Source organism: Scyliorhinus torazame, chromosome 19 (genome assembly GCF_047496885.1).
Source record: "Scyliorhinus torazame isolate Kashiwa2021f chromosome 19, sScyTor2.1, whole genome shotgun sequence".
Taxonomy (NCBI): Eukaryota; Metazoa; Chordata; class Chondrichthyes; order Carcharhiniformes; family Scyliorhinidae; genus Scyliorhinus; species Scyliorhinus torazame.
In genome coordinates, this window is record NC_092725.1 from 92639883 (window position 1) to 92658999 (window position 19117).

Below are 19117 nucleotides of genomic sequence, written 5' to 3' on the forward strand. Positions count from 1 at the left end.
TGTGAATAATCATACCCTGTTAGCCTTTAGAAACCCAGGGAACTTTTCGCTCATAAAACGTATGCCATTGTCCGTGACTAACACCTCAGGTATTCCACGGGTACAAAAAGACGAATGCAGCTTTTTGATCATGGACCTGGAGGTTGACGCCCCCATTTTGTGGACCTCCAGCCATTTGGAAAGAGGGTCAATTAGGAGGAGGAACATTGACCGGGATTCTCCGAGTCTCCGCGCCGAAATGGCGCTCGGCGCAGGGGCGGATAATCGGGCCTCAGACCCGCGATCGGGTCCGAAGCCAGGATGCGATTCTCCAGCAACCGGAGAATCGGCCCCAGCCGCCCGCGCGAGGATGAACTGGCGCTGTTCGGGGGCCGTTGAAAGAGGCCCCCATGGCAATTCTCCGCGGTCGACCGGCCGAGTTCCCGCCGGTGTGGTTCACATATGGTTCCTGTCATAATATACACCAGTATTTCATGGTGAAGACACACACTGATGGACACACAGTGGGACCAATCAACATACACAACACCGCAGCCAATCACCAGTGAGAGCACACGCACTATAAAGGCAGGGGGCATCAGAGTTCCCGCTCATTCAAGTAGCAACTAGCTAGGAGCACAGAGCTCACAGCCTGCAACAGAGACATTCACCATGTGCTGAGTGCATCAACTGGTTAGGACAAGGCAAAGGTCTTCAGTTAAAGCTAGTATCGTATTTACCCACAGTTCAAGTATGTTTAAATAGTTAACCTTTTAATAAAATAGTGTTGCACTACTTCAAGTGTTGGTGACCTGTCTGTGATCCAGAACACCCAACACATCAGTTCCACCCGGCGGGAGCTGGTTTCGCGGCTGCAGAGGCTGTCCTGGTGGGGATGGGGGGATCAGTCTCCGGGGGGGGCCTCCACGATGGCCAGGCCCGCGATCGGGGGCCACCGATCGGTGGGCGAGCAGAATCTAGGGGGGGGCTTACCTTCTTCCGCGCCAGCCCAGTGTGTGGCTCCGCCATGTTTCGCGGGGCTGGTACGGAAGTGGCCGCCGCGCGCATGCACGGACCCGCGGCAAGCAGTGCAGGGCCGTGTACGGCAGCTGGAGCAGCACGGAGCACTCCGGCCCATGGATTCCGGCATGAAACACTCCGGTGTTTATGCCGGCGTCAACATTTAGCCGCGTTTTAGAGAATCCCAGCCATTAAGCCCTGAAACAGCCTGGAATAATCGGCAGGCATGCAACCGCGCGCATAGCCGCCCAGGCCATTCCCAGGGGTGGAATTGCATGGCTGGTGGTAGCTTCCGGTGCTCCTGACAAATGAAACATTGTTGGGCCAATCATTCAATGTCAGCATCCAGGTTCGCCCACCTAACGTAACCGCGCGCTGACATTTTAATTTCTGACACCCCCAGGTGTCCGTTGTAGAGGTCTTGCAGGATCACACTGTGATCCTTTTCCGGGATGGTGCAAGAAACCATCCTCCACAATAAATTTGGACACCTTGGATGAGTAAGCCCATAATTCACCTGGGAGCTGTCAATGTTGTCCACCATATAACATGAGATGTCGAAACTTGAAAAGAACTGGGTCCGTTTGGGTCCACCCACACATCCTAGACACAGTGACCAGCAATGAGTCCATGAAGTTCAGGGTGGTGACAATTTTATTTGCCCTGGGAGGAGATGGGGTGGCTAGCCAGCAAGGATAGTTGGCTCAATGCATCAGCGTGTGCAATTTGAATGCCTGGCCTATGTTCGAACATATATTCGTAAGCGGGCAATAAAAGGGCCCACCGCTGGATCCTCACAGAAGTGAAAGGCGTGATGAGTCTGTCCTCCTTGAATAAACCGAACAACGTATTGTGGTCGGTGAAATGGCGGGCGTTCAGGTATTGGTTGAATTTCATTACTTCGAAAACCACCGCTAGGCCCTCCTTCTCTATGTGTGCGTATTTGCGTTCATCCACAGCCAGCTTCAGGGAGGCGAAAGCAGTTGGCCGCCATCCAGTGAGAGAGACCAATGCCGTACAGTGACACGTCGCACCTGATGATGAGAGGCTTGGCGGGATCATAGTGAGTCAGCAACCCGGAAGCCAAAAACTGTTCCTTCACCGGTTGAAAGCCGTATCCTGCGGCTACGCCATGCCCACTCTTGGTCTTTCTTCAAAAATAGATACAGGGGAGCCATGCTTCATTGTGGAATTCGGGATTAACTTGCCGTAATGTTCACTAACCCTAAAAATTATCGAAGCTTGTAGGGAGCTGGGGCCTGCTGAATGGCGCGCACATTCTCTGCGACCGGGTGTAAGCCCTCATGGTCAACCCGATTGCCCAAATCCACCTCCTCTTTGGAATGAAAAACACGCTTGGCCCTTCGCAGGCTGAAGGGGGCGAACCTGGAAAACACCAGAGAACCTCCACCACGTTGTCCGATGATCCTGCTCGGTGACCAGCGCATCGTCAAAATATGCCGCTATACGTGGTAACACACAAAATGTTCTCCATTATCCGCTGGAATATAGCACAGGCTGATGACATGCCGAAAGGCAACCTGGTGTACTCGTACAGGCTGCAGTGTGTGTTGATCGTAACATAACGGCGGGAGGCCGATTCCAATTCGAGTTGCAAATATGCATGACTCATATCAAGTTTAGTAAATTAAAATCTACCTGCTAATTTAGCATAAAGGTCCTCAATGCAGGGCATTGGGTAGCGGTCCATGCATGAAGCAGTATTTATCATCAATTTGTAACTCCCGCATAACTGGACCATTTTGTTCAGCTTCAAATACTGGGACCATTGGCACTGCCCAGCCTGCAAAGCACACTGGCCGGTTGATCCCTTATTCTTCAAGCTGGCTGAGCTCGGTTTCCACTGTTGGCAGCAATGCATGAGGGAGCGGTCGGGCCCTAAAATATTTCTGCTGCCCTCCTGCCCCAACATGGATTTTGGCCACAGCACCGTCAATTTTCCTCAATCTGGGCTGAAAGACTTCAGGGTAATTTCCCAGTACTTCCCTCAGGCCCCCTAATTCCATTTGGAAGATGTGTTGCCAGTGAAGGTGCAGGCAGCTCAACCAGTCGTGGCCCAGCAAGCGAGGGCCATGCCCCTTGACCATAATTAACAGGCGGAGCAATGACTGCCATCCATAAACCACCAGGTCCCCAACAGCTCGGTGGTATAAGTGGCCAATAGGGCCTCAGTGTCTCTCAAATCCAGATATTGCATTCCTTTCTTGATGCGGTTGAAGGTCTGCCTCCAAACAATGGAAACTGCAGCGTCAGTATTAAGCTCTATATCCAATAGGTGTCCGTTCACCTGCGCAGTGATTTTGATGGGCACAGCCCGATGAGCTGCCATACAATTAAGTTGCATGCAATCCTCCTCCTCTGGTTCATCCAGATGGAAAGTACGGGCCCTAGGCAAGCGTCTACCTCTACCAGGACGTGGGGACCTCTGACCGACCTGTGGCTCACGTTCACGTAGGGGCCTGTGACCACATGACCCATATTGGCATGGTTCTACCTATGCAGATTCTAGGGAGGTATCCCGTCGGGACCACTCAGTCTTCAACCAACCCACCAGACCTGCACTGCACTCAACCCCCCCCTTGGGGGGGATGTTGATTGCCAGGAGGGGGCGCGCCCTAAGATGATCACTTTAAGTCCCTGGATTTCTTGCACCCCTTGTTCGGCACTTTCTCATGATAGGCAAATATACACAAATTGCTGCAGGTTTAAGGAAGGTTTGGCCAACAATTTATTTTGAGTGGCCACATTATTGATGCCACATACTAAGCAGTCGCGCAGCATTTCTGACAGGGACGTACCATTATTGCATATTTCGGCTATCTTTTATCATGTAGATAAACTCGGAGATGGCCACAGCCGGGGTCCTTTCCACTGTATTACAGCGATATTTCTGCATAATTATAGATGGCGCCGGGTTAAAACGTTGCCCCACTAGCGTTACTAGTTGCTTGAAAGTATGAGTGTCATGTTCCGCAGGATAGTTGAGGCTCCGTATCACACCGTAGGTATGTGCCTCCAGACAGTTAACAAAATGACTGTCTGGCAATCATTCTCCATGATACTATGAAAAAGTAACGCATTATTTCCACATACTGAGTCCAGTCCTCCACATTGGCATCTAATCTTCCAAACTGCAGCATGGTAAATGAAGAGTCTGACTTTATCTAGCAGGGTTAGTGAGGTGGCCTAACAGACAGAGTTGCAGCATCGAGCGAAAACCAGTTGAACCCTCGTCGCCTGTTTGGCAGATCACGAAGGGAGTCCACATTGAGTTGAAGAAATAAGTAAAGTTTTATTACAATAACTATTATTTAGACGGCAAGAAAGATCTCAGCCGGGTCTCTCCTTCCCATCGGTACCCAAACTGGCCAACTTTATACTGATGTTTAGCTGCACATGGTTTAGGTGTCTGCGCCCCGTTTAACAGGGAGCTTATATTCAGCGAGGCTCAAGGGGAGTTTAATCATTGCCACTTCGTAAATCCCATGCAGGTTATGACAGTAAGCATTAACAAACATCCCCACTTCTGATCTTATGATGGACGGACGATCTTTGATGAAGCAGCTGAAGATAGTTGAGCCTGGGACAATCTAGTACAATAAACATTGCAAGAAGTCTTACAACACCGGGTTAAACTCCAACAGGTTTGTTTCAAATCACTAGCTTTCGGAGCACTGCTTCTTCCTCAGGTGAATGAAGAGGTATGTTCCAGAAACATATATATATATATAGACAAAGTCAAAGATGCAAGACAATGCTTTGAATGTGAGCATTTACAGGTAATTAAGTCATTACAGATCCAGAGATAGGGGTAACCCCAGGTTAAAGAGGTGTGAATTGTCTCAAGCCCGGACAGTTGGTAGGATTTCGCAAGCCCAGGCTAGATGGTGGGGGATGAATGAATCCAAGGTCCCGGTTGAGGCCGTACTCATGTGTGCGGAACTTGGCTATAAGTTTCTGCTCAGCGATTTTGCATTGTCGCTTGTCCTGAAGGCCGCCTTGGAGAACGCTTACCCGGAGATCAGAGGCTGAATGCCCTTGACTGCTGAAGTGTTCCCTGACTGGAAGGGAACATTCCTGCCTGGCGATTGTTACGCAATGTCCGTTCATCCATTGTCACAGCGTCTGCATGGTCTCGCCAATGTACCACGCTTCGGGACATCCTTTCCTGCAGCTTTTGGCCGAGTTGCATGAGTATGTGCCGCGTACCTGGTGGGTGGTGTTCTCCTGTGTAATGGTAATGTCGATGATCTGGCACGTCTTGCAGAAATTGCCATGGCAGGGTTGTGTGGTGTCGTGGTCGCTGTTCTGAAGGCTGGGTAGTTTAATAAAGATTGCATTCAGGGAGCCAGTGTGTCTCAATGCATAACACTCTCATCAACAACAAGGTATTGGTCAGTCCAGAGACAGGAGCACATAATCTGGATTGACATTCCCAGGGCATACTGAGTGTGCTGCACTGTCAGAGGCGGCCCCTTTTGGATGAGATATCAAACTGAAGTGTGGGTAAAAAAGATATGTGGTACTATTTGAAAGAAGAGCAGGGGAGTTCTCCCCAATGTCCTGGCCAGTATTTATTACTCAACCAACATATTACTAAGATTAATTATCTGGCTATATCACATCACTGTTTGTGGGAGCTTGCTGTGGGTAATTAGCTGCTGCATTTTCTACACAACTGTGAGTACACTTAAAAAAGTATTTCATTGGCTGTAAAAGCTCTTTGGGCTGTACTGAAGTCATGAAAGGAGGTGTAGAAATGCAAGCTTTTTCTTTCTTTGACCATACCATTTCGTTGTCTGATTTATCCCCACTTGTAGCTTGTCTCTTTTAGTGAGTAAAAGAAAAATACTGCAGATGCTGGAAATCTGAAATAAAAGCAGAAATGCTGGAAAGAGAGAGAAAGAGGCATTCAGACTTGAAATCTGGGGCGAAATTCTCCCCCAACGGCGGGATGCCCGCCGACTGGCGCCAAAGCCTCCGCATCTTTGGCGGCCTAGCCCCAACATTGAGGGGCTAGGCCGACGCCGGAGGGATTTCCGCCCCGCCAGCTGGTGGAAATGGCGTTTGTTGCCCCGCCAGCTGGCGCGGAAATGCGGCGCATGCGCGGGAGCGTCAGCGGCCGCTGTCAGTTTCCCAGCGCATGCGCGGGAGCGTCAGCGGCCGCTGTCAGTTTCCCGCGCATGCGCAGTGGGGAGAGTCACTTCCGTCTCCGCCATGGTGGAGACCGTGGCGGAGGCGGAAGGGAAAGAGTGCCCCCACGGCACAGGCCCGCCCGCAGATCGGTGGGCCCCGATCGCGGGCCAGGCCACCGTGGGGGCACCCCCCCGAGGTCAGATCGCCCCCCCCCAGGACCCCGGAGCCCGCCCACGCCGCCTGGTCCTGCCGGTAAATACCAGGTTTGATTTACGTCGGCGGGACAGGCAATTCCTGGGCGGGACTTCGGCCCATCCGGGCCGAAGAATCCAGCGGGGGGTCCCGCCAACCGGCGCGGCCGGATTCCCGCCCCCGCCCAATCTCCGGGAGCGGAGACTTCGGCGGGGGCGGGGGCGGGATTCACGGCGGCCAACGGCCATTCTCCGACCCGGCGGGGCGTCGGAGAATGACGCCCCTGTTTCTTTGCCCACAGATGCTGCCATTTTCCAGCATTTTTTGTTTTAATTTCTCTTTTGGTGAAGTTTGACCATTAGCAGTTGCTCTCAGTCGGACATTAAACGTTACTCATTCTTTTCTCTATCACAGTGGTTTCATGAGGTCGCTAATCGGCAAAATGGATTTTAAAACCTTGGAACTGAGAGTAGACAGAGCAAAGGTAAGCACACAGTTTCAATGCAAAGTAACGAGTTTGCTCTGTGACGATCTCGTCATTGTACCCTCATACCTTCATACTATTAGCAACAGAAATGCTGTGTGGCATCTTTAAAACCTACTAAGCTGCTTCACAGGTATGTACTCAGACACAAATTGACACTGAGCCACATAATGAAGTATTCAGAGAGGTAACAAAAGCTGGGTCATAGATTTTAAGGAGCATCTTAAAAAACAAGACAGAGATAGAGAGTTGGAGTAAGGGAATCCCAGATCTTAGGCCAAGCCATCTGAAAGATGTCTTACCGCAGCTGAACAGGGCCTTGGTGAGGCCACACCTGGAGTATTGTGTGCCATTTTGGTCTCCTTTCCTAAGAAAGGAAATACTTGCCATAGAAAGAGTGTCGTGAAGGTTCATCCACTCAACCCTTCCAGCTGAAGATGGTTGCAAATTTTTCTGCCTTGTCTTTTGCACTGATATGCTGGGCTCCCCCATCATTGCAGGGGTGAGGATGCTTTTGGAGCATGATTTGTTTAATTGTTACTACCATTTAGAAATAGATTTTTTTTAAAAAATGTATTCTAGAGATGTGGGCATTGCTGGCTAGGCCAGAATTTATTGCCCATCCCTAATTACCTTGAGAAGATGGTGATGAGCTGTGATCTTGAACAGCTGTTGTTCAAGTGATGTAGGTACACCCACAGTGCTGTTAGGGAGGGAGTTCCAGGATGTTGACCCAGCGAAGGAAAGGCGACATATTTCCAAGTCATGATGGTGAGTGGCTTGGAGGGGAACTTGCAGGTGGTGGTGTTGCGTTCCCATGTATCTGCTGCATTTGACCTTCTTCATAGCAGTGGTCAGGGGTTTGACAAAGGAGCGTAGCTGAGTTTCTGCAGTGCATCGCTTGGCTCTGTTTATTGCATGTTTCTTCTGCTGTAGCTTGAAAAGGTTGACATATCGGGCTGGATTCTCCGATCCCCAACGCTAAAATCGCAACGGGGCAGAGAATCCCCGATGACACCGAAATCGGGGGAGGCGCCGCTTTCACGATGCTCCCGCTCCTTGAAAAGCAGCATACTCGGAGAGTACGCTGCACGCCGTATCCACGGCCTCTGAATGTTGGCTGAGGCCCGCCCCGTAATGCTCCGTCCCCGACCGGCTGAGATCTCAACAACGTGAATCGGGTGTGGTCTCACCCATCAGGAACTCAGCGTTGTGGCTGCGGACTCAGTCTAGCGCCACCACAGTTGGGGGAGGTGTGGTAAATCACTGTTAGTATATTGTATGTATTGTGGTCACCTGTTACTGTATTACATGTATTGTGGTAAACCACTGCCTGATGGCTCCGCCTCCCCTCGGGCTCGGTATAAAGGTGGCCGATCTCCGGCCCTGCCCCAGTTCGGGGTCAGAGCATAGAACATAGAACATTACAGCGCAGAACATTACAGCGCAGAGGCCAGGAGGCTTTCTGTTTAGCTTATTAAAGCCTCAGTTTTGTTCACTACTCATCTTGTGTTGATTGATGGCACATCAGGAGGGCCGATCCTCGGGCAGGGGAGTGGACATATCCGGGGCTGGGGGCACTGTGGTGGGGCAGTCCGGGGTGCCCGAGCCGGCCGAAGGGGGTGACTATTTTGTGGGCTGGGTCCGTGATCGGCATCTGCCATGAAGCACGGCACGGCTGCTGCTGTGCGCATGCGCAGCCACGGACCCGGCAACTCTCCATGCGCCAGTTTTCCTACCTTAAAACACCGCCATTTTCACGCCGGCGTGGGGACTTAAGACTCCAGAACGGAGAATCCAGCCGCCTGGTGCTGCTCCTGGCATGCCCTCCTGCACTATTCATTGATTCATTCATACAGAATCACAGAATGGCTCTGGTGCAGAAGGAGACCAGTTGGTCCATTGTGCCTATACCAGCTCTCCAAATGAGCATCGTGATCTAATGCCTTCCCCTGCCTTTTTTTGTGCCCCTGCACAGTTTCTATTCAAATAATCATCCAATGCCATCTTGAATGCCTCAATTGAACCTGCCTCCACCATACTTCCAGGCAGTGCATTCCAGGCCCGAACCACTTGTTGAGTGAAAAGTTCTTTCTCTCATCATATTTGCTTCTTTTGCAAATCACTTTAAACCTGTGCCCTTCCATTCTTGATCCTTCTACTTTAAAAAAAATTTTTTTTAGAGTACCCAATTCTTTTTATTCCCAACTAACAGGCAATTTAGCGTGGCCAATTCGCCTCCCCTGCACATCTTTGGGTTGTGGGGGTGAGACCCACGCAGATAGATTGTGCAAACTCCTCACGGACAGTGACCTGGGGCCAGGATCAAACCTGGGCCCTCAGCGCTATGAGGCAGTGGAAACAGTTAATCCCGATCTACTCTGCCCAGCCCCCCTCATGATTTTGAACATCCCTGTCAAATCTCCTCTCAGCCTTCTTCTCTCCAAGGAGAACAGTCCCAATCTCTCCAATTATTCTCATAACTGAAGTTTCTCATCCCTGGAACCATTCTTGTAAACCTCTTCTGCATTCTCTCCAATAAGTTCACATCCTTCCAATAATGTACAATGCTCCAGCTGAGGTCTAACTAATGTGTTGTTCCCCTTTCGTGATGGTAATTGTTAAGTGTGGGATACTTAGGGCCAGGAGGTTACAGATTGTGGCTGTATATGATTGTGCTGCTGCTGCTGATGGCCCACAGTGGCTCATGAAAGACAAGTTTTGTGCTGTCAAATCTTTTCAGATTAGCATGGTGATAGTGTCGCACTTCACCATGAGTGCGTCCTCGGTGTGATGACAGTCCTTGCCTCCAGAAGGACTGTGGGAAGGTCACGACTTTGATGGACAGATATATCTGCAACAGGTACATGAGGACATGGGCAAGCAGGATTTTCCCTCTTGTTGTTCACTTATCACCTGTCAGAAGCCCAATTTGGCAGATATGCCCTTGAGGTGCTTTAGGAAGCCTGAGTCTGTCCTGACCACAGATCTTTGGAGTGAACAGGGTAAGTCAAGTATGTAGACAGGTGTAGGGTCTGCTGTGTAATTATTCTGTTCCTTTATGGTGGTTATCTGGCCGATACTTGAAGACTTTAAAGGTGTTGTTTGGTCTCTGGATCCACAGGAATGTGCTGGAGTGTGCTCCCCATTGTTTCCCACCATCTCCCCCTCCGCAGTCTCTCCTGTCCCTGTGTGATCCTCAATGCAATTGATAGTTTGTGGAACTTGAAGCACTGCCAACTAATTCTAGCAAACTGATTGAAAGTCATACTCTTGCTAACCGGATGCACCAAAGGTTTAGAAGACTCCCGCCACAAAGGTCTCCCAGCATCAGCGGGAGATTATTTTCCGATAAACCTGCAGTAATTACATCGCTGAATCCTTAATCCCTGTTCATCAAAGGAGAAGGATTGACTGATAATTAACATCTGCACATGGAGCCATTGCCAACATAGAAACCAGCAGAGGGTCAGGCCAAAGTTCTGTTTAAGATTAACCCTTAGTTTGCCCATAGATCCAGAGAAGTAGCCATCTTCCTGAAGCGACAATTCTTCAAATGTTTATTTTGGAACTAAATCACCATTGCTTCATGGTCACTGGATCAAAATCCTGGAACTCCCTCCCTAAAAACACCATGGCCGGGGGTCTCGGACACTCCACCGGGTCGGAGAATTCCTGGGAGGAGGCGCGAATCCCGCCCCGATGCAGGCTTCCCTATTCTCCGGCGCCGTTTTTCAGGGGGCGGCGGGATTCCCGCCACGCCGGTCGGGGGCCATTGATAGCAGCCCCCCGGTGATTCTCCGGGCCCGATGGGCCGAGTGGCCCACAGGTTTTGCCCAGTCCCGCCGGCGTTAAATACTCACCTCATACATGGCAGGACCTGGCAGGTAAGTGTGCGGGGGCCGTCCTGGGGGGTGATGGGGGGATCTGACCCCGGGGGTAGTCCCCCACGGTGGCCTGGCCCGCGATCAGGGCCGACCAATCGGCGGGCAGGCTTCTTCCTTGGGGGCCTTCTTTCCTCCGTGCCGGGCCCCTGTAGGGCTCCGCCATACTGCCCAGGGACCGGAGCGGAGAAGGGAACCTCCGCTCATGCGCGGAAATACGCCGCCCGTTCCGCGCATGTGTGGAAATATGCCACCTGTTCCGCGCATGCGCAGAAATACGCCGCCCATTCTGCGCATGCGTGAACGCGCACCAGCCGTTCAGCGCCGGCTGGAGCTGCAGGAACCACTCCGCCGTCAAGCTAGCCCCCTGGAAAGTGGAGAATTCCTCGCTTTCGGGGGCCGTTGACACCGGAGTCGTTGGCGCCGGTTTTCATGCCGGTGTGGGACATAGCCCCATTATTAGAGAATCCCGCCCAAGGTGTAGCCACATGGAATGCAGCAGTTCAAGATTTGCCACCACCTCCTCAAGGGACAACTAGGGGTGGGAAACAAATGCTAACCTTGTCAGTGATGCCCATATCCGTGTCCAAAGAATGAAGAAAAATTAAATGTGTTTAAATCCTTTGGGGTTTTATTTTCCTCTGTTTCATACCTAGAGCATTCAGTTCTTGGGGGAAGGCAGAGGGACAAGAAATACCTGACCACTCTTTTCACATCACAATAGGATTTCAAAGGATCATTCAATGTGGAGCATGGGATACTAGCATTATGGTTATACTACTGGACTCATAATCCAGCAGCCTAGACCAATGATCTGTTGATATGAGTTTAAATCCCATCATGATGGCTGGAGAATTTAAATTAGATAAAATCTTTATGAAGAAAATAGCCTCCGTAACGGTGGCCATTGAATCACCAGATTGCTGCATTCTGGTCTGGCCTATATGTGTCTTCAAACCTGCAGCAAATGTTGAGTCTTAACTTCTCTCTGAAATGGCCTAGCAAGCCACTCATATTGAAGAATGTGGCTCAATACAGCCTTTTTACTGACCATTATAATCTGATAATAGAGTTTGGCCTTGTCAGAAGGATTAAAGCATGTAACTGGAGAATTGTTGTAATGACACCTCACCTTATGTTTCTGTCCGTACAGCAACAAGAGGAACAGGCTTTGGCACTGGGCCCTGATCCAAAGAACAAAGAACAAAGAAAAGTACAGCACAGGAACGGGCCCTTCGGCCCTCCATGCCTGTGTCAATCATGATACCCTAACTAAAAAAAAACTTCTGCCCTTACTGGGTCCATATCCCTCTATTTCCTCCCGATTCATTTATCCATCCAGATGCTCTTCAATGTTACTAATGTGCCTGCTTCCACCACATCCTCTGGCAGCGCGTTCCAGGCACCCACCATTCTCTGCATGAAAAACCTACCCCACACAACTCCCTTAAACCTTCCCCTCTCACCTTGAACCTGTCCTTCCTTGTAATTAACACTTCCACCCTTGGAAAAAGCCTCTGCCTATCCACCCAGCCTATGCCTCTCATAATTTTATAGGCCTCTATCAGGTCTCCCCTCAGCCTCCGTCTTTCCAGTGAAAACAATCGTAGTTTATTCAACCTCTCCTCATAGCCAACACCGTTGAGACCAGGCAACATCCTCTTTGCACTCTCTCCAAAGCTTCCACATCCATCTGATAATGTGGTGACCAGAACTGCACGCAATACTCCAAATGCAGCCTAACCAAGGTTTTGTATAGCTGCAACATGATTTCCCAACTCCTATACTCAATGCCCCAGCTGACAAAGGCAAGCATACCATATGCCTTCTTAATCACCTTGGACACTTTTAGGGAACTGTGGACCTGCACGCTCAGATTCTTCTGTATGTTAATGTTCCTAAGGGTTCTGTCATGTATAGTATAATTCATACCTAGATTTGATCCACTAAAATGCATCACCTCACATTTGTCCGGATTAAACTCCATCTGTCATTTCTGTGCCTAAGTCTCCAATCTATTTATATCCTGTTGTATCCTTGGACAATCCTCGACACTATCAGCAACTCTGCCAATCCTTGTGGCATCTGCAAACTTACGAGTCCAACCACCCACATTTTCCTTCAGATCATTTATATATACTACAAACAACAGAGGTCCCAGCACTTAGCCCTGCAGAACACCACTGGCTACAGATCTTCTTTCTGAAAAATACCTTCCACCGCTATTCTCTGTCCTCTATAACCAAGCCAGTTCTGTATCCATCTAGCCAGCCCACCCCAAATCCCATGTGATTTTACTTTTTGTACCAGTCTGCCGTGGGGGACCTTGTCAAATGCCTTACTAAAGTCCATAGAAACTACATCCACAGCCCTTCCCTCATCAATTTTCTTTTTTTCATCTTCAAAAAACCCAATCAAGTTGGTGAGACATGACGTTCCCCGTACAAAAACATGCTGCCTGTCACTAAATAGTCCATTTTCCTCCAAATGTGCATATATCCTGTCCCTCAGTACCTTTTCCAAAAGCTTCCCCACCACTGATGTCAGGCTCACTGGGCTATAATTTGCTGAATTATCCTGCCTTCTTTCTTATCAAGGGAACAAAATTGGCTATTCTCCAGTCCTTTGGAACCTCGCCTGTGGTCAAAGAGGATGTGAAGATATATATTAAGGCCCCAGCTATTTCTCCCCTTGTCTCCCGCAGTAACCTGGGATAGATCCTATCCGGCCCCGCGGACTTGTGTACCTTAAGGCAATTTAGAATACTCAATACTTCCTCCTTGATATATTGACATTCTCAAGAGCGTTCACACACTTATCCCTGACCTCAACATCTGTCATGTCCTTCTCCCTGGTGAATACCGATACAAAGTACTCATTAAGGATTTAACCCACTTCCTGTGATTCGATGCATAACTTCCCTCCATTGTCCTTGAGTGGCCCTACTTTCTCTCTTGCTACCCTCTTGCTCCTAATATACGCATAAAAAGCCTTGGGATTCTCCTTCATGGTTGCTACAGACATTTCATGGCCCCTTTTAGATCTCCTAATTTCACGTTTAAGTTTCTTCCTACTTTCACGGTACTCCTCAAGGGCTTCGTCAGTTTTTAGATGTCTAGGCCTATCGTATGCTTCCTTTTTCCTTTTGTTTCAGCTTACAATTTCCCTTGTCATCCATGGTCTGGAATCCTGCCATTTCTATCCTTCATTCTTGCACAGACTTGCCTTCCTGCACTTCAGTCAACAGGCCTTTAAAGGCCTCCCACATGTAAGACGTGGTTTGCCCTCAAATAACCACTCCCAATCCACATTCCCCAGTTCCTCTCTAATTTGGATGTAATTGGCCTTCGCCCAATTAAGCACCCTCACCCGCAGGCCACTCTTGTCCTTATTCAGGACTATCTAAAATCTTATGGAATTATGGTCGCTAAGCCCAAAATGCTCCCCCACTGGAACATCAGTCACCTGGCCTGGCTCATTCCCCAATACCAAGTCTAGTATGGCCCCCTCCCTGGTTGGATTGTCAAAATACTGTAACAAAAAGCCCTACTGAACACATCTAACAAATTGCTCTCCATCCGAACCCTTGGAACCCTTGGCTGTAAGGGATTCCCAGTCAATATGGGGGAAGTTAAAGTCGCCCATCACAACTACCCTGCTTTTTTCACACCTTTTCAGAATCTGACTACACAATTGTTCCTCAGTCTCCCGCGGGCTGTTGGGAGGTCTATAGTACACTCCCAACATTATGATTTCACCTTTCTTATTCCTGAGCTCCACCCATAATGCCTCACTACAAGATTCCTTCCTCAACACAAGTGTCCTCCCTCAACACAGCTGTGATCTGCTCCCTAATTGATAATGCAACTCGCCCACCCCTTTGGTTTCCCCTTCTGTCCTGTCTAAAACAAGGATATCCCCGAATGCTAAGCTGCCAGTCCTGAACCTCCTTTAACCATGTCTCTGTAATTGCAATTACATCATAGTTCCCTGCAGTAATCCAGGCTCGCAGTTCATCTGTCTTACCTGTTATACTTCTTGCATTGAAGCAAACACACTCCAGACCTACAGTCCCGCTGAGCCTTACGGCTTCCCTCTGCCTGCTCTTACTCTGCGCATTGTTTATCTCAGTCTCACATTTTTCTCCAGCCTCTACACTTACTGGCCTGCTTTTCTGGTTCCCACCCCCTTGCCACACTAGTTTAAACCCTCCCAAACAGCACGAGCAAACCTCCCGCCCAGGATATTGATGCCCCGCCAGTTCAGGTGCAACCCGTCCTTCTTGTACAGGTCCCATTTTCCCCAGAAGACATCCCAGTGACCCATATATCTAAAGCCTTCCCTTCTACACTAGCTCTTTAGCCGGGTGTTCAACTGTACAATCTTTCTGTTCCAAGCCTCACTAGCATGTGGCACGGGGATTAATCCTGAGATTACTACACTAGACATCCTGCCTTTTAGCTCCCGACCTAACTCCCTGAATTGTCTTTGCAGGACCTCTTCCCTGACTCTTCCTGTCTATGATATTAGTACCAATGTGGATAACGGCATCTGTCTGTTTACCCTCCTGTTTCAAGATGGCCGTTAGTCATTTATAGACATCCAGGACCCTGGCACCAGGGAGACAACACACCATCCTAGAGTCCCATTTGTGGCCACAGAAACACCTGTTTGTGCCTCTGACTATCGAATCTCCAACTACTATCACTCACTTGGACTTAACCCGACCCTGCTCCACAGCAGAACCAGTTGTGGTGCCACCGGCCTGGCTGCTGTTGGTATCTTCCCCTGCGAGGCTATTCCCTCCAACAGCATCCAAAACACCATAGCTGTTTGCGAGGGGAATAGCCACAGGAGGCTCCTGCCTTACCTGCCTGCCTCTCCTGGTGGTCACCTATCTATCTAAGGTGTGACCACCTCCCTGAAGCTATTGTCTATCACACTCTCTGCCCCCTGTACGCTCTGCAATGTGTCCAGCTGCTGCTCCAACTGACCTATGCTGTCTGTGAAGAGATTCATCAGGTCACACTTCCTGCAGACATAGTCGTCAGTGACGCAGAAAGCTCCCTGATTTCCCACATCTGACAGGAGGAGCAGATGGCCCAAACTGCCATCTCTGCCCTTTTACACTCAAGAAAGATAAAAAGATGTTCTTACCTTATCCCTCCTGGATCAAGGAGAATCTTTAAGCTCTGAAAACTTGAGCTCACCAAAGCTCCGTTGCCTTTAACTGAACTCTCAGTGAGCCCTAGTTACCCATCACTCCCTGTGATTTCTGCCCTAATTGGATCAGTTTAAAAGCCCCTTGACTTTAAAATTCTCATTCTTTGTGTAAAGATTATTGCATGGCGTCGCCCATCTCTGTAATCTCCTTTGGTCTTACGGCCCTTTGGGATATCTGTTTTCTTCCTCTCTGGTCTCTTGTCCATTCCCCACTCTCGTCACACCTTCTTCAGCTATCTTGACCCTAAGCTCAGGAATTCCCTCCCTAAATCTCTCTGCCTTTCCACCTCTTTCTCTTCCTTCAACACTCACCTTAAAACCAACTTATTTCCCAAGCTTTTGACCACCTGTTCTAATATTTCATTTGGATCACTGTCAATTTGTTGACTGATTTATGCTCCCGTGAAGTACCCTGGGATATTTAATCATATTATCAGTGTTATACAATGTTGTTATATTATTGTTGAGTGATCTTGAAAGGATGACTAGCCATTTCATATTCTGTTCTATTTCCCAAATGATGATGTGTAGCCTGCTCTGAAGACTCACCTTAATCTCCTCTTACAACAAAAAGCTAGAGTTGCACCAGGCACACACCAGGAATAATGTCTATTTAAGGTTTTTGTTTGGTAGATACAATCAGCAGGGCAATGACTCGATCCATTCAGGAGCATGGCATTATGCAAACCTTTTATTCTTAAGCTTGGCTGAGGTGTCCTTCTGACATTTGCATAGGTCACAAGCCACTACCTAGTTCGATATGCAGCATTGCTTCTCAATTATCCCTTTGATATAGTCCCATGTATAAAGACACACACACGCGCACACCACCTACTGATGTTTCAGAGACAGCTGGCAAAAGACGATCAAAATGTTTGTAATCAATTGAGAGTCACTGACTCCATTTCGTTCACATAATAGAAAGCTTTTGTTTTTTGTTCCGAGGGACCGGCCATCTTATCAGTTCACTCGCTTACTTTTTTATCTTTCTGTGTTTGGTCACAAATCCTCCTGGATTTATTGCAGATGCAGCCAGCCCAGTGAAAATAATCGTACAAGCGAAGAGGCTCATCAAGTCCTGGCTAGAATGCTGAGTGATTCCAATGGGAAATTAAGCAGACAAAAGAGGCAGTGGGGTGATAAATGAAGAAAAAGCATCAGTCTTTTCAAGGCCTTGTACAAGAGCTTGGTCAAAGCTGAGCAGTGATGTTAGTAAACCCTCTCCCTCATGTTAAAACACGGTTTGTTCTCCTGAAACAATCAGATGCAGCACTAGCGAACACCTTAAAGCGCACACAAGCTCATGGTCTTCACTTAGGATGATTCCATGGAGCCTCATACAAACAAAGAACTTGCATTTCTATAGCGCCTTTCAGCGTGTCCCACAGCATGTCATAACTAATGAAATATGTTTTGAAGTGTCTAAAGTGGGAAATTCAGCAGCCAATTTGCACACAGCAAGATCCCACTAACAGCAATGTAACATTGATGCTTTATTGTTGTTGGTTGAGGGATGAATATTAACATGGCAGCACGGTAGCATTGTGGATAGCACAATTGCTTTACAGCTCCAGGGTCCCAGGTTCGATTCCGGCTTGGGTCACTGTCTGTGCGGAGTCTGCACATCCTCCCCGTGTGTGCGTGGGTTTCCTCCGGGTGCTCCGGTTTCCTCCCACAGTCCAAAGATGTGCAAGTTAGGTGGATTGGCCATGATAAATTGCCCTTAGTGTCCAAAATTGCCCTTAGTGTTGGGTGGGGTTACTGGGTTATGGGGATAGGGTGGAGGTCTTGACCTTGTGTAAGGTGCTCTTTCCAAGAGCTGGTGCAGACTCGATGGGCCGAATGGCCTCCTTCTGCACTGTAAATTCTATGTAATCTATGGGCAGTAGGGAAAACTCTCCTGCTTATCTTCAAAATACTGCCATGGGATCTCGCTTTCACCTGAAAGGACAGAAGGAGTCCTTCACTCATCCAGAAGCTGGCACCTCTACCGTGTCTCAGTTGTGGCTCTGTGTCAATTTTTGTATTATTAACTGTAACTTGGGATGCTTTATCTTGTTAATGGTGCTTTCTAAATGCAAGTCATTGATAACAATCCAGAAAACTGCACCAGTCTTCCATGACTGTGGCCATCCACGCTGGTGGGATCTTCCTGTCCTGCCGACGGCGCACCCCTGCCAGGAGTTTCCCGACAGTGAGGGGTGCACTCCATGGGAAACCAGCCACCGACCAATGGTAGTATGCCTTTGCCACAGTGAAACACTCAGCGATTGCGTGGAAAATCAAGCCCACATGTTTGTCTCACTCAGCTGTTGGGGGGGGGGGGGGGGGGGGGGTGTTAGAGCTATATGGAGGATGGGTTTTAAGGGCTTGAACAAACCAAATAATGATGAGATGAGGGGACTTGTCACCCACAGCCACTGGACATGATGATCAATCTGGAAGTGAAACCTGAATCTCAAGCTGGAGGTCCGGTCTCCATTCGACCGGGGCTGTTCCAAGTGGGGTTCGATCCCTACAACTCCTGCCTCAAGTGAGGGGGGGGGGACATTATTAATATTCTTGCTGCGTGGTCCTGAGTGACAAGCAGAAATGATAGGCCACAAATGTCCTTTGGGCTCTCTAAGTTGGCTTTTATGTAGCCTGTGTAGTGATCTCTGTATGTGCATGTACACAGGGGGTTAATGAGTAATCAGTAGCACCACATGATCACTAGAGGGCCGGACCAACGGGGGTATAAAAGGCAGCCATATTGTGTCTTTGGCAATCTCTCAGGTGCACTGTGATGAGGGCAATATCAGAATAGTTCAGATAATTAGTGGAGTTACGTCCCGTCATTGTTGTTAGATCTTGTTAACCTTATCTCTGGTATCAAAGGTAAGGTAAAGAACTCATGCACTTACTATTATAGTTACTCAATAAATCTGTGTTGTTACTGGACGAGTTCGAGTCTTCTTCATCAAGATTCAGAGAACTTCACCATCAACCTAGGATTGAGTAACAGGTGTTATCTACCACATAGGTAAAACAACATGGTACCAGGTGTTGGCCTCAACAACAAAAAAACCCGAAAACTAGCTAGATTAGGTTACACAAAAAAACCCAGAAATTCAAATAGATATTGGTCCACGGAAGTCTTTGCAGCACTCGGATCTCTCGGGCAAGAAAAAAACGGTAA

The 19117-nt window shown here is 48.8% G+C and overlaps 1 protein-coding gene across 5 annotated transcripts in view; it reads left to right on the plus strand.

Moving 5' to 3' along the window:
* LOC140396304 (uncharacterized) overlaps positions 1-19117 on the plus strand; it is a 286423-nt gene that overhangs the window by 229123 nt on the left and 38183 nt on the right. For all 5 annotated transcript variants that reach the window (XM_072484765.1, XM_072484763.1, XM_072484767.1 and 2 more), the window contains one exon: positions 6763-6832. In XM_072484765.1, coding sequence (XP_072340866.1) covers positions 6763-6832 — 70 coding nt within the window. The remainder of the gene's footprint in view (positions 1-6762; positions 6833-19117) is intronic.